The sequence below is a fragment of the Pholis gunnellus genome (genome assembly GCF_910591455.1).
Source record: "Pholis gunnellus genome assembly, chromosome: 24".
Lineage (NCBI taxonomy): Eukaryota > Metazoa > Chordata > Actinopteri > Perciformes > Pholidae > Pholis > Pholis gunnellus.
This window is the reverse complement of record NC_136551.1, coordinates 8027799-8043041: the sequence shown is the minus strand read 5'-3', so window position 1 is coordinate 8043041 and position 15243 is coordinate 8027799. Positions and strand designations below refer to the sequence as shown.

General features: G+C 42.6%; 1 protein-coding gene across 7 annotated transcripts in view; it reads left to right on the top strand.

The window, feature by feature from the left end:
* Nucleotides 1-15243, top strand: part of dmd (dystrophin) — a 217798-nt gene that overhangs the window by 56727 nt on the left and 145828 nt on the right. For all 7 annotated transcript variants that reach the window (XM_079185527.1, XM_079185525.1, XM_079185522.1 and 4 more), the window contains exon 2: nucleotides 13008-13069. In XM_079185527.1, coding sequence (XP_079041653.1) covers nucleotides 13008-13069 — 62 coding nt within the window. The remainder of the gene's footprint in view (nucleotides 1-13007; nucleotides 13070-15243) is intronic.

Sequence of the window (15243 nt, the reverse complement as noted above, 5' to 3'; positions counted from 1 at the left end):
ATTGCAGCGAGGCAACAGGCAATCAACCCCACGCGGCTTCAGATTTGTGCCATCCGCATTTATTGCCAAAGGCTTTTGACATGTGTATCGTTGTTTTACCTCACTCTTGACATTGTTCTGCATTTAGAACTTTTAGCGGTTTTCAAAACTGACGTCTAAAGCCAGACTAGAACCTTTGAAAGAAAAGAAATAGCACATTTGTTCTCTTTAACGCTGCTACAGCCTTACTATGCCAACGATTCAGTGAGCTTAGCCTGGCTTTGTCCAGAGGTATCTTTACATGAAGTGAAATGTAACGTGACTATGTCAGGACTCAAAATGTAATTTTTTCTATTTTCTGTAGCAGGTTAATGTACCAGTGCATGTGAAGCTGAGAATAACGTGCACAGCTCAATACGTGCTGTACCTTCCATATGCATGTGGTATTTGGAGCACTGTGTTTTACTGGATATTTGTGCATTTCGGGTTTATGTGCATCCATATTTTAGATGATTTTTGATGCAACCATGCCTGATATGAGAGACATTTACAGATAAAAAACGACATATTTGCCATATTACTACGCTGCTTATTGAAGCATTTAGGAGGTATTCCTAAAAGTCCATTAAACTAAAGTTGGAGGTCAATAGAAAGTTATTGCTCGCCACTGGAGATGGACCAAAGAAATTAAACCAGGACAGTACCCTCCATTAAGCCTGAGGTTGTGCACTTAGCATTTCTAAACAAGTCTGTGCAGAGCTGTGCACGGGGGATTGTGGGTATTCACACCACACACAAGCTCTTACGTGTCCCTTAATGAAAGCCGTGCAACCCGGAAAATGCTTCCACAGAGTGTGTACACATGCAATAAACAAGCCATTTTCCTTTTCTGTATCACACATTGCTAGGAGTCTCATTTTTTGGATTTGGGCAATTTTCTGATATGATATCTTTTTTTTGGGGGGCTCTGAATTGGGCCTGAAATCTGATGCCAGCACCAGTAATCCCCCATTCAAAGCAGATATGAACAATTTTCCAATTACAGGGATGAGAAAGTACAGACAGATGATGAAAATGAGTCGACAAAGGAGGGAAATTTGAGCGAGATTAAAACAGCCCGAGGAGTGAATGGACTGGCAGACAGACGGAGACGGCCGTGGGGAAACAAACCTGGAGCAGCTTCCAACTTCACTTTTTTGTATCTCGAATTTGAAACGAAAGCTGACTTTCAGTGGTCTTGATGTAATGAGGAGGCTCGCTGTGTGAAAGTGAATGTGATAATTATTCAAATATAAATGTACTGAATTGTTGTTTATCAAAGTATCCGATACCATATCGACACATTGTCACTGATACCCGATCCAGCTTCCGAGGCATAGGTTTCATTCTGACTGGGGAGCAAGGTGATATGTTTTTTTTTGGTGCGTGTGTGTGTGTGCAAATGTCAACAACTACAGCGTTTTACCTTTCAAATTGTGCAAATGCAACACTTTTGTTCGATGTTAGAAATAACTCGACGGAAGAAGAAAAAAAAGAGTCAGAGCGGAGAGAAAGGCCTCCAAGGCTTCCTGTCTAATAAAACACAGCGGGAGGAAAGATTACTTTTCTTTATAGAAGAGGTAATTACAAGAAAGTCTGCTTTAATGAAGACATAAATTGGTATGAGAAAGAGATGGGGGGGAAGTAGAAAGTGTAGAGATGGCCTCTGTAATCCGTCAATAGGAATTATCATGGCTCTGACAAAACGGACCGGCTTGTGTGTGTGGAGTGTCTGCAACCTTATTTGTCTCGCTTTCTCCCCTTTGTCAGTGTATCTTTCCACCGCACCTTTTCCATCTTGTGTCTCTCTGTACAGTGTGTGTGTGTGTGTGTGTGAGAGAGAGAGAGTGCTTCCTGTGTCCGTGTGTTCTTAATCTGCATTTGAGGTGAGGTTAATCCTTATCTGGCAAAAGAGTGCACTGGGTTAATCTGGAACAGGTGGCAGCTGCGTCATGTGAAACACACACACAACACACTTTCACACACACACACCAAAATGATGGGACAACATAAAAAGACAAACGGATTTATGCATGGACAGGTGTTTAAAAGCATTTTTTCACCATAGTTTGAATGCTAAATAAAATATATTTTTGTGTTCACATATTCTTAACTTCAAAACTGCCAAGAGTGAATTCTCTCCTGTTGTGATTTTCTTATATTTTACAGACCCAAATGTGTCCATTTTATTTTATTTTATTTCAATGTGCATCAGTTTAATTTAAGAGACTTTTAAGTCAAGTAAAGTCAAAGAAAAATAACTTTACAGTGAAGTAGTGGCTACATTTCCTGCCCAGATGTATCCCGCCGGTCTGGAGATCGGACCTTGGCGGGCAGTAAGTCTGGATTAAGTGTAATAACTTTGACTTAAATTTGATTTATGTAATTTTTCCCCTTGATGAGCCTTAAAACTGCATTCTATCCACTGACCAGCAGGGGGCGACTCCTCTGGTTGCAAAAAGAAGTCTGATTGTATAGAAGTCTATGAGAAAATGACTCTACTTCTCTCTTGATTTATTACCTCAGTAAACATTGTAAACATGAGTTTATGGTCTCAATCTCTAGTTTCAAGTCTTCCTCAGTACAGCACGATGTTCATTCAGTAAATTGGTCTACCAATGCGTCACTACCACGTTGTTATTCAGTGTCCGCTGCTTCCCTGAAGTACATTTTATTTTAAGTATATTTTTTGCAATAACACACTTAATGTCAATAGTGGATGCACCGTGCTAACCAAGCTAGCTAGTAGTTTTGCTAATGGTCCCTGGCTGAGCCGGGTGTCGCTCCACCACAGCTCCACCACAGCTCCACCACAGCTCCACCACAGCTCCACCACAGCTCCACCACAGCTCCATCACAGCTCCACCACAGCTCCACCACAGCTCCACCACAGCTCCATCACAGCTCCACCACAGCTCCACCACAGCTCCACCACAGCTCCATCACAGCTCCACCACAGCTCCACTCTCCACTTCAGGTTTCACAAAGTCAAAAGTGGCGGCCAAAATACCAAACATGAGTCTTCAAAACAGTAGTCGACAAACTAATGGGGGACGTGACGTCACGGTGGCAACGTCCACTTCTTTTATACAGTCTATGTCTACGGTAAACTTTGATACGGTAGGTTTTATCCTGTTGACGATAACCACTTTGGACATTTGGGGAATTTGACGCACTGTCAACCTCTGTGTCACAGCGTGTAGGCTACAAACGGCGATGCAAGACCTTTTTCTTTTATTCAGCAAAACAAAACTGTCCTTTTACAATAGTCAACATTTTTGGAAGATCCCAGTGTTGACTGGGAAAGGGGAAGCTAGCTTTGAAATAGTTTATTTAAAGACAATATGTCCAAATGTCCTTTCTTTTTTTCATTTTGTATGCATTTTGAATGGCCTTTGTATCTGAACTTATCTCTATCTGACTTTATATACTCTCCCTGTTCATCCTAATGTTCCTCTGATGACTACTTTGATGACTAAAAAGGAGCAAAAGTAAGTTGTGTATAGCTAATTACTTCTGCCTTTTGTTCTAGAAGTGGTTTCTGGCCGTCAGTATGTACATGTGGATCGACTGTGTCAGGGAATCAATTGAGGGCGGATGATGTGGAAGTTGGTTTAGCTTTGTGCTGCTTCAGTGCAGTGACTTCAGTTACTTTTGTCCATCAGCAGATTTAGACTCCTTCTGTGTGTGTGTGTGTGTGTGTGTGTGTGTGTGTGTGTGTGTCAATTTGTTGACGTCAACATTTCTGCGGAAAAAGCAACCAAATCAAATATTGCTGCTCTTGAGTCACATTTTCTGGGCTTACTGTGTTTGGCTGCGGGTGACACACACATGCTTACACACACACAAACACACACACACACACACACACACACACACACACACACACACACACACACACACACACACACACACACACATACTTTGTCAGGCACATCTTTGTTTGTCCCACACTCACAATAAGATGTCTCACCTCTTCCCACACACTCTAGTGTTTACACACACACACTTATACAGGACCATATGTTTCCATCCAACAGGGTTTTTACCAGCCAGGGCAAATTAGTCTTCACTCATCTTCCTCTCTTACATCCTCTTTTATTTTTTCTTCTTACCGTTACACGCTAGTTTATTACTACACCTCGTTTTCCTGGCCGCTTTCTTTCTTTTCCTCTTTAATCTCTCTGTTGTCCGTCCATCCCTCTTTTGTCTTCCTCCTGCTGTTTTCTTCTTCTATCTTCTTTAACTCTGGTCTTTTTTTTGTCATCTTTCGTCATCTGTTCTCTCTCTCTCTCTCTCTCTCTCTGATCTCTTTTTCTGTCCAAACCTGAAGCTGTTCATTTTGTAATACACTTGAACCCCTGCACCATGTTGAATCTAATTGTGTGTCACCTTTACTGTTTTTACTGTGGATTATCTGTGGGAGATGAAAGAGAAATCATTTACATATAACATAGCGTTACACGTCGGTTTACAAGTCATTTGCTACCACAGTAATGGCGGCATCGATTTATTGATAGCTTGGCACTTGGTAAATGGTAAATAGACATGCATTCGCATAGTGCCTTTACAGTTTAACGACCACTAAAAGTGGCAGCAGCTATCATTCAAGGTGCCACCTGCCCGTCGGGACCAAACAACTTTATTTTTCACGTGACATGTACAGCGCTCTCCTGAGTGAAAGTCAACACTGGTTGCAAAAACAAGTCAGATTGTATGGAAGTCTATGAGAAAATGACTCTCCTTCTCACTTGATTTATTCCCTCAGTAAAGTTCTCTAGGCAGATAACATGACCGACACCTTGACATTAAACATTCCACATCAGGAAAACATCCTCCATCAACTTTGACTGTGTTTGACAACCAAGCATCATTGATGTAAACACAGAGTCCACCTCCTCTCCTCTAATGCGAATCAGATGGGTTTACATTGGAGTTAGTTGAAAGCCCGGTGCTTCTCATGCAAAATGGTGCCACAGAGTACAAGTGTCTGTATTATTTCTTTTCTACCTGAGAAGATGAACCACTACCTGCCAAGTTGTAGATTTTCAAAATAAAAAGAGTGTGCTGTACAGTGCTGGCCATAGTGAGCAGCAGTTGGTGGACATGTTTTAATTAAAGAGGTTAAAGGTGTTTCTCTCTCTAGGCGTAGTAGTGCGTTGCTGTTTTTCATGAACATCTCTGGGCCGTCACTTCATCCCTACCCCAATTTCTTTTTTCCTCCGGCTCTCTGACTGCAGATGACGGGCATCAGCTCCACATTTTGGAGCTTGTAAATGTATTCCTGGACAGCTGTAGACACGCACACACACACACACACTGACACTGACACGCGCATGCACGCAACTATCGCACTCGTCCAGCCCATCTGTGCCTGAGAGCTGAAGAGAAAGGCCTCGAGTACATCTGTGGCAGCCTTATTTTATTCAGAATTACTGAAGTGTGTGTCTGTCTGTGTATGTAATGTCCCTAAAGTGACGAAAACCTGACTGTGTGTGTGTGTGTGTGTGTAGAGAGAGAGGCCACTAGATTAGGTGAACATTACAGTTTGTGTGGCACTGACAGAAAACTTAGTTTGACTGTGAGTGTGTGTGAGATGTGTGTGTGGTGCTAATTGACATTGAGGCTGACATAATCTTGTCATGCCCCTCACTTTCCAATCATCCTTTTCTCTCTCTCTCTCTCTCTCTCTCTCTCTCTCTCTCTCTCTCTCTCTCTCTCTCTCTCTCTCTCTCTCTCTCTTGCTGTCACTTCCTGGTTCCCTCTTTCTCTTTCTTTTCCTGGTCTCCCTGTCTCTCCCTCTTTCTCTCTTCATCTGTTTCCCCCCTCTCCGTCTTCTCTCTCAGTAATGACCCCGATCTGATTGGATTTGGTCTCGGATTCCTTCCGTGGCTAACGGCCTGCGACCGTTGCCAGGCAGCCGGTGTCAAAACAGCAACAAACATGGCGGTTGCGCCGGTGCCGCGCCGACAGCGGAGACGGATCGCTCGTTTGGCCTCGCGGGGCTTCTTTGCTTACACTTTCACTGAGCTCCATTAGGACGGGTGACAGGCCCGCGGGACCGGCCTCCATGATGGATTAGACAGTTGCCACAAATGTATCCACCCAACACACACAGTGCCGGTCTATTAGACATACATTTAAGGATGATAAGTACAGGTTCTGCATAATCTCCAGGCAGATGTGTGACATAAATGACATTTAGTGTCAGCCTCAGTTCATTATGGTTTCATTCGAATGTGATCTCGGCTCTTCCGCTGAGAACACGGTAGCGCCACGGAAAGACTGGCAGGCTAGCAGCTGAGCCCTAAACACGACTTACAGCATATTGCATAACACGTGATGGAGAAGATTTAATAACTTGAGTAAAATGGCACCGGACGAGTTGTCACAATGACAAAGATTATAGAGCTGTGAGATTAAATAAATCCAGTGCATCGCGGCTGCCTTTGCAGAGAGATAAAGAAGATGTTCATTTGCAGAGCAGAAGAGGATCACGTTAGCGGTTTGAGAAATTACAGCTAATATGAGGAGATTTTTCGTTTTTTTTCAGTGTGACAAAACTTTTAAGATAGGTGATGTTCTTAAAAACATTTTTTTTATATTTGTCAAAAAAAATATTTTTCATTCCTAGGGCAATCAGAAAATCAAATCTGGTATCTGCGAGTGTCACAGGAGGATCATTTCATTTGGCCCCCAAAAAGCTGCCAGCGTGACCGCTGTGAGTGCTAACCACAAACATGTTCATGTTCATTGTGTGTTTGGGGGAGTGGCTTTGGAGGGAGGCCTGAAGGGACGGGCTGTCAGTGTTGCTACATGTGGAGCTAGTGCTGCTAGCTACCTGGGCTTTTCCGTTGGATCGTTTTCAAAATCTCTCGGAGTCTTGCTGGTTTCTCAACATTACTAAGCCTAGCTTTAATCATAATAACATATAGTTGTAGAAAATAAGGTTTGCTGCACCGTGGTTGAACTAGATGTTAGCAAAGTTCACTTCATTGCTAGTTTGCTATTTTTTCCCCCTACAAAGCCTTGTTATGTTAAACCCTAAATGTCATCACTTATATGAACAGATGTAATCGTTTACAAGAAACAGGAAGTGTTATGCCATGGACTCAGTGAGTTGGGCTTTAAAATATATTCTAGCCCTGTTTTTAGCATTTAGCTTGTACATTTTCCAAAGTACACAGAATTAGCTATTAGCAGTTCCTGTTTGCTGTACCATTGGGTGTACTGACAACTATCAATGAATCACTTTGACACTAAAGAAAAGTTCAAAAACGTGTCTTTTCCTATGATTACCAAGCGGTTTGTGGATGTTTATTAGTGTTAATGATAATACATGTTCCATGGCTTTCATTTTGAAAAAGTCAGGCTCTTCCAGAGGAGCAGACTTCGTTTAGTCAACAGGTGAACAGACACAAGGACAGACTTCACAATATTGAGGCCATACTTTGATAGTTTTAGGGCTCCATTAAAAAACTAAAACACTATCGGCTGCGCGTCCTCTCTGGGGACCTCATTTCTTCACTCCCTGCTGTGGCTCAACATGAAAGCGTAAAAACTGTAATTCCACTCAGGTCTATTAACTGTGCAGCTGAGAAACCGCCATCGGTGTCCATGCCAAAAAAGCCTCCCCCTCCAAGGCTCAGCCCTCTCGATGTCCCAAGATCAGCTCAAGAAAATATTAAGCAGACTATTACTTTTACTGTGTCCTTGCTTTATCTCAAGATTCAGTATTTTTTGCAATTTTAATGAGCTAAGACCGTAAGCTTATTTTACTGTTGCACTTTTGGTAAGCCGTCTGCCACATGAGCATCTGCTAAATGTCTTAAAATATGAATATAACTTAATGACTCAAGTTAAAAATGCATTTATGGATTTATATTCGCTTCCTTGGGAGAGCGCTGTCTTGGTCCTTTTTCACTTTGAAAGCAAAAACCATTAAGGTAGACTAAAAGGATGCCCGCGCCGTTAAAGTGTTTAAACTTCAATCATTTTATTTGTTTTGAATTTTTTCTTTTCTTGCAACAATGAACTGGGAAGATTTGATGTGCTGTGGGCTTTTGTAATGACCAGTGCAGTAGATTTAGTCTCACGTTTGTATTTGTACCTCAAACACATGCATGTTATTGGCCTTGCAGAAAACATCTGCATCCGTACTTCATGACTTACAGCTCTGTACTAAGTTCTCCTCCTGGTCTTTGTTTCTCCGGCTGTTTCCAGAGCCTCGGTAGTTTTGCATGCTGACAGGCTCCAGCTGGCTCCCATGACGCATCCAAACAAGCTTCCAGTTTCTCTGCCATCATTAGCTGAGAAAATGATGGGTTAAAAGTACGCCCCATGTTAGATCAGACTACCCCCCTCCCACCTAGTTTCACTAGACTCTATTAGCCGGACAGATGCTTTGATGCTGCTGCTTGTATTGTGGGTGCACACTGCTCCGCACTCCCTCTTCCCCCCTTTCGTTTTCTTCTGCTGTTTGTCAAGTGCTTCGGCAGATGTTAGGCGTGCCGCTGGTCTGGGCGACTCTCTCCTGCTGTCTGACCGTCGAAGTTAACTGCAAGGTTGTGTTGCCAGCGCAGCTTCCCTCTCAGCGGGACCCGTTCGAATGGTTTTCTCAAGGGAACAGAGGACGGTATATTTTTAGATCAATTGAAGAGTTTTGTACAGAAAAGTACGAAGCCCAGCAGGTGTCTGGAGCAGTCTTTTGATAAATCCCTCTATCACCAAAGTCATTTGTGCCCTCAAATTACAAAATACAGACTGCATACATGGGTCTATGGGTATGAATGTTAGTTAGTTAGTCCTGATGGGCAGGTGGCACCTTGCATGGTAGCCCCTGCCATCAGTGTGTGAATGGGTGTGAATGGATGAAAGTGTAGTGTGAAAGTGCTTTGAGTGGTCGGAAGATAGAAAAAGCGCTATACAAGTCCATTTACCATTTAAAACTGATTACTTGGCTAAACGTTTCAGCTCTGACGGGTCAGTTGTATCTACTGTTTGTCTAATGCTTTGCCACAGTCGCTGTCCAGGGTGCTGATCTGGGAGCTGTCCCAGGCACTCACAAATGTTCAGTCAGCGGGTTAGAGTCCAGCTGGAAAGGACTCCCATGTTGGCTCTTTTCACTCAGAAACCGCCTGGGGCCATTTGAACTAACTTATCTTGCTACTATCCCTCCTAAATGGAGCGACTAAGAGTTTGTTTTAAGAGCGTTTAACAAAGCAGCTGATGAAAAATTTGACTGAGGAAGCTAAGAGGATAAACATAATGAATTGCTTATTGTTGGTCTATAGTGCAAACAATACGCAACAGAAAATAATGAAAAGTGTTTTCTTAAGCCCTCGGTAACATCTTCAGATGACTCTTTTTTTTTTGTCGCCCAATTTTGCTTAATGAATGACCTTGGTTAATCGGTTATCTGCTTCTCACTTCTCTTCGAGCTGAACCTTTGTAATTTACTATTAGACCAAAAACTTAAAGGGACAGTTCACCCGAAGACCTCCATCTTCTTTCCTCTCTTTCACTTTGAGTCCTCATCTTCATATATCTTTGCTTTTCTCTCTGTCCTGTCGGCTTTCTCTGTTTCCCTTTTGCTGTTTTATCTCTTATAATTTCCGTTCTGTCGTGTTTCCTCTCTCCTTTTATTCAGGCCTTGTCCAATCTATTCTCTCTTCCTGGGATTTCATTCTCTCATTCTCCTTTCCTCTCCGCTGGATTTCCTCTCTTTCTCACACCCCTCTCAATCCACGATTAAGCTGTTAATGTTGTCTTTAATGAGATGCATGTGCATGCGTCATGACTGTGTGTGCAGCCACTGCAGGTTTCAGTGGCAGAACAGCGGTTTAAATGGACTATTGATCGTGACTCCCTCTCCGTCAGTCTTTAACTGCCTTCTGCCTTCCCCTGTGGTTCTCACACACTCACTCACTTTGCCTGACAGCACACACGCATGGATGTAAATTTACACAGAGACTTTCAAACCAACACATTCTCACTCCAAACTCGTGAAATACCAACGCTTGGACAGAGCCCCTAAGCCTCAAACTATGACGCTCAAGGTTCCCCTGTAGCATCAGTTTTAAATGTCTCAGGAACTGCGTGTCAGTTTCTGCTCATTACATGCATACTGTCTTTTCAAAATAAATGTCCGTGTTCACAGGAAACGTACAGTTTAGCATAAAGAGTCTTTTCAAAATAAACTTCCAACGTAGGCTTACATAGTTTTCAGGTTTTACTTGCCATTTGGTTAGGTTCAGGAGGAGATTGTGGTACCAAACCTTGTTATGTAATTTACTAACAGCAAGTTAGTTAACAGTTACAGTAAGTTAAAGTAGCCTTGGTTTCACACGGGACACAAACTGTGGTCTACTGGGTGAAAGTCCTGTGTTTGTTTGACCCATCCAGCCATCGAGACTAACTCACTATGCAGACTTTCTCGCTCTTAATACTTCGTAAATTGTTCTGGTCATCCCCAATATAAATGGTGAAGTATGGCTTGTTGATATAGAGAAAATCAAATATTGACCAAATACCTCAATGTCGATATTGTAAGGCCCACCACTGGTGCAACACGCACATGCAGAAGAACATTGCCCTCACATTTGCATTGTGGGAATACAGTGAGACACACACACACACACACACTTACTGTACACCGATGGGAATGGATCACCTGCTTTAGATGGGATTGTACGCGACTATTTCATTGATGCTTCACCTCTCAGCATCAGCATGCCAGTATCATCTCACATTGGATATGTACAGTATGTGCGCGTGTGTGTACCTGCATGGTTGCATGTTTGTGTGTATACCTGTGTGTGTGTGTGTGTTTGTGTGTTTGTGTGTGTGTCCGGCGTCTCACCACAGTGCACCGCTCAACGCGGGACCTTTTAATTAAGGGAGAAGTTTCATTATCAGCTCCATTAGTCAATGCCTGGCTGGTGTCAACACTCTCTCACACACACACACACACACACACACACACACACACACACACACACACACACACACACACACACACACATACTGAATGAGTACTGTTAGCTGGGCTGGTGTAATATTTAACCTGATGTTCTGTTTCACGATGAGAGTGTAATTTATTATCAGTAGTAATGGGAAGTGACCCTATTTCCAGTCAAATGAGAGAGGCGGGGGAGAAGCGTTATTATAAGTCATCATGTCCCCATTTGCATTGTAATGGGTGTCATAGGCCACACTGCACTGCTCTGCTGCAGAGGAAAACACACGGTACAGTGGAGGGTAATGTCCCTGCTGTATAGGCATCTGCGGTGGGATTGTTTTATGGTGGCAATTATCATTCAGTATCTCAGTGAATGTATCACCTGAATGGCTTCTTGTGGTCCTTATCATGTCAAGTTAAAACAAATGTTTAAATGTAAATATAATCATCAAAAAAGTTCAGGAATGTCCAGCTTTATATTTCATTCAAAGATCAAAGTCTCTTCAGTCGCGGTGCAGAAAAAAAAGACCGGCTTTTTGAAAACTTTTGAAAAATAATGGAACTGGAAAATACCGTTAGGTTGTTAAAGCAGAGCTGTTTTTCTTTGTGTCTGAGAAAGAAGACATTTCAGAGATGAGACTGTGAAAGCTTTTGTCAAACTCTGGTTCTCAGAAGCAGGAAAAGTGCTGGTGTTTCCTCACTGATGGCAGACCAACGTTAACTTTGAATTTTCTGTGTGCTGGATTGTGCCAATCACAGATGAACAAGACTAAGTTACACTAAGAAAACCCAAATGTTAGTTTCTTTCTGGTGTTTAGCAATGTTGGTGAAGTAACTGAATTAATTAGCCAGAATATCTATAAACATCTCCACAGGACAATTCTTTAGTATCTGAGGCGTTTTGGTTTCCATTTGTAGTCCGAGTAGTATTGGCCAATCCTGTTTGAGCGGGCTTTGCATACAGGGCCATGTGAAGAGCAAAAGAGGGTGAACTCATGAGTTACGTACGAACCTCTGGCAGCGGTAGCGACCTGTCAATCACAAGGTAGCTCACCATAAAGCAGCCCTTCCTAATGGTCTGTTTGACTCTAAATGGACCATAATTTACTAAATGAACATCATGCTGTATTGGAGAAGACTTGAAACTAGAGATTGAGACCATAAACTCATGTTTACAATGTTTACTGAGGTAATAAATCAAGAGAGAAGTAGAGTCATTGTCTCATAGACTTCTATACAACCAGAGGAGTCGCCCCCTGGTGGACATTAGAGAGAATGCAGCACAAATAGAAGTATCTCCCTTATTAATGGACCACTTCAGAGATTTTTTAAACTTAGCAATAAAAAGAATTCTTTCAAGACTTTGTTCATAGTAAGTGTTACCAATACTACATATAATGGGTTTCATTCCAAATGACACTTGGATACAATAACACCTACTCTCATTAAAATGACAAAATCAAAACTCACTCTAATTCTGGGTCAATGAGTCACTTTTTTTCAGACCGGAAAAACGGCGGGTTGCGTTGATTGGTAGCAAACGGCTACACGACTGGGATCACAATAATGTTTTTTTAATTGAAGAGAGGGGGCCGTTCCACGAGGGCAACAAAGTGCCGCAGACTCACTCCAGTTTGTCATCTGGCGCGTCGGTGAAGGCCTGTAAGTGGCGCGCTGATTGATATGATGAGGATGCAATTAGCCCTGAGCAAAATACGAGGAGCCTTTTACCATGCTGAGCACCACTTGCATTTGTGTGTGTGTGTGTGTTTGTGTTTGAGAGAGATACAGAAGCTTGTATATAGATTGTCAACCAGTCAGTCAGAAAATTGGAGTCTGGCATGTACGGGCCTTTATCTAAGTGTACTATAAGTAGGTCTTTTTCATGTGTTTTCTTTTTTCTCCCTGCCGTTCATCTGACAGACACACACACACACACACACACACACACACACACACACACACACACACACACACACACAGATATGTACAGGTCCTTTTTTCCTGACTGTGTTTTTTCTTCCGGCAGATGAAAGAGAAGACGTTCAGAAGAAGACTTTCACAAAATGGGTAAACTCACAGTTGTCTAAGGTAAGACAGCTTCCTGCTTACTTTCCATTATCCACTCCATCCACTATGTCTTCTATTCCCTGTCCACACTTGCCAGAGTCTCTAACTGGACTCCGAAGTCACGAAGACGCCAAGTCTTTGAGGAGCACCATAGAAAAATCCACGCTGTGATTTGGTTTCACAAACTTTTGACATTTGAATAATGTTTTTAATGCAAATAACCAGTATAGATTACAGTTACAAAGTAAAAGCTTAACTTTAAGAATTTTGGACGGTTTATTCTGATTTTGGGAGAGTGTGAAATCATTTTTTGGGATGATTCTGGGCGGTTGTAGAAAAGAGTTAGTGTGGACCCTTGCTTTCAATTACAGTTCTGTGGAAGACAATTGGAACTGGCAAAAATTGGAATCGGCAAGTCAGAGTCCAAATAAGAAAATCTGAAATTGGAATTTACAAAACTGCAATCTCTAATTATTAGGAAAAAATAGGATGCACTAGACTGTTAAAACCACATATGTGTAGTACTAGCTTCAGCATGTGCAGTATGGATGGGGCAGGATGTAAGGGTCTGGTTGTGAGTGAGTCATGCTGTTGTTGTTCCTCTGTAGTTAAATGAGCTGGTAAATGGTAAATACATTATTAAAATACATGCATTTCGTTGTGCAACTCTGGGTTGCACAATGACAAGAAATCTTCCTTGAATCCTTAAATGATATGAAAAGAAGATATTGGATCGGTGCATAGATTCCCAATCCAGCATTTTAAGCTGTATCCGAGACATTTCAGATACAGGTATCAGAACAGCTCTACTTCAATTATTCTCTATGTCTGGACCCTCCCCTCTTCTGGAAGAAAAACAAATGAAAGAATTCAGAAGAAAACAAACAAGAAGAAAAGATTTATTTTATTCTATTTACGCTGGCAGTGTCTACCACCTCTTTTCATCTGGGGCTGTTTTCTGTTCCTTTCTCTGAGTCACGGACAATTTCAGAGGCATTTCCTTTTACGGCTGTGATTCAGACGGACACACACACACACACGGGCTATTCCCACCACGTCCATTGTCTCTGGAGGATAGGTTCGGTGAAGCTAGGATAAAGGGGAGAGGAGAGTGTGGCACATTTTTCAGGGTTCCCTTTTTCTTTTGATTATACATGCTTTGTATGGGATTGTTTTCAGAAAATGTGTATTTTATTTGTCATCTCTTTTCTTTTTTTGTTGCTTGATTGTTGTTGTCTGGGGCCCTTTGTCGTGTGTGTGTGTGTGTGTGTGTGTGTCCCGCCGCCCTCGTGGGGACTGAATAACTTGTTCTGAATCTCAATCTAATTACATTTCGGTGTTTATTTGCGGTGTGTGGGTATTTTGTGCGTGCCAACACATCACTTTTATTCCCATTTTCTAAGTTGATTACAATGGTGCTAGGGGTGTGCCGTTGCCATGGCGATGAAGACGTAGGCGAGTGTGTGTGCATACAGTGCGTGTGCATGTGATCGGTGCTCGTTTGTGCGCGTGAGTAAAGCTATCGAAAAACAGTCTGATCCGAGCCAGGTGATTAAAGCCAGGAGAGGGACAGACGGGATGGAGAGGTCTTCTATCCCCACCTCCTCTCCTCTTTTCCTGTCCTCTCCTTTTCTCCTTCCTTCCACTTTCCTGTCTCCCCTTCTTCTTTCCTGTCCTTTCCTCATCTCCTATTTTCCTTTCATTTCTCCCCTTTCCTTCTCAGCCTGCCAGATCCCCTCTACCCTTAAATAAAAGAAAGAGGGAGGGATTGAATTTGGAGGTGGGAGGCAAGGAGACAGATAGAAAGAGAGGGATAGATAGGCAGGAGAGGAGAGAGAGATATCCCCTCATCCATCCAAACTCAGCGGAGCATAATGAGTACCCCATCCTAGATAGATGAGACTCACACACACACACACACACACACAGACCTAGGTAGCGGGACAGCAGATGGGAGAAAGTAAGATTATAAGAGAGGAGATATAGAGAGGTGAGAGGAAAGGAGACGAAGGATGTAGGGAGCAGTGTGGACAAGCAATGGAAAATGAGTGAGAGGGAAACCAAAGTTCAGGCAGGGACGGGAGTGGAGGCGAGTTATGGCAGGAGATGGAAAGTATGGTTAACGGCAGGCGTGAGAAATGTTTGGCAGTGAAGCAGTGTCACGTCTGATTCTAGTGTGATTTGCTGCTCAGCAA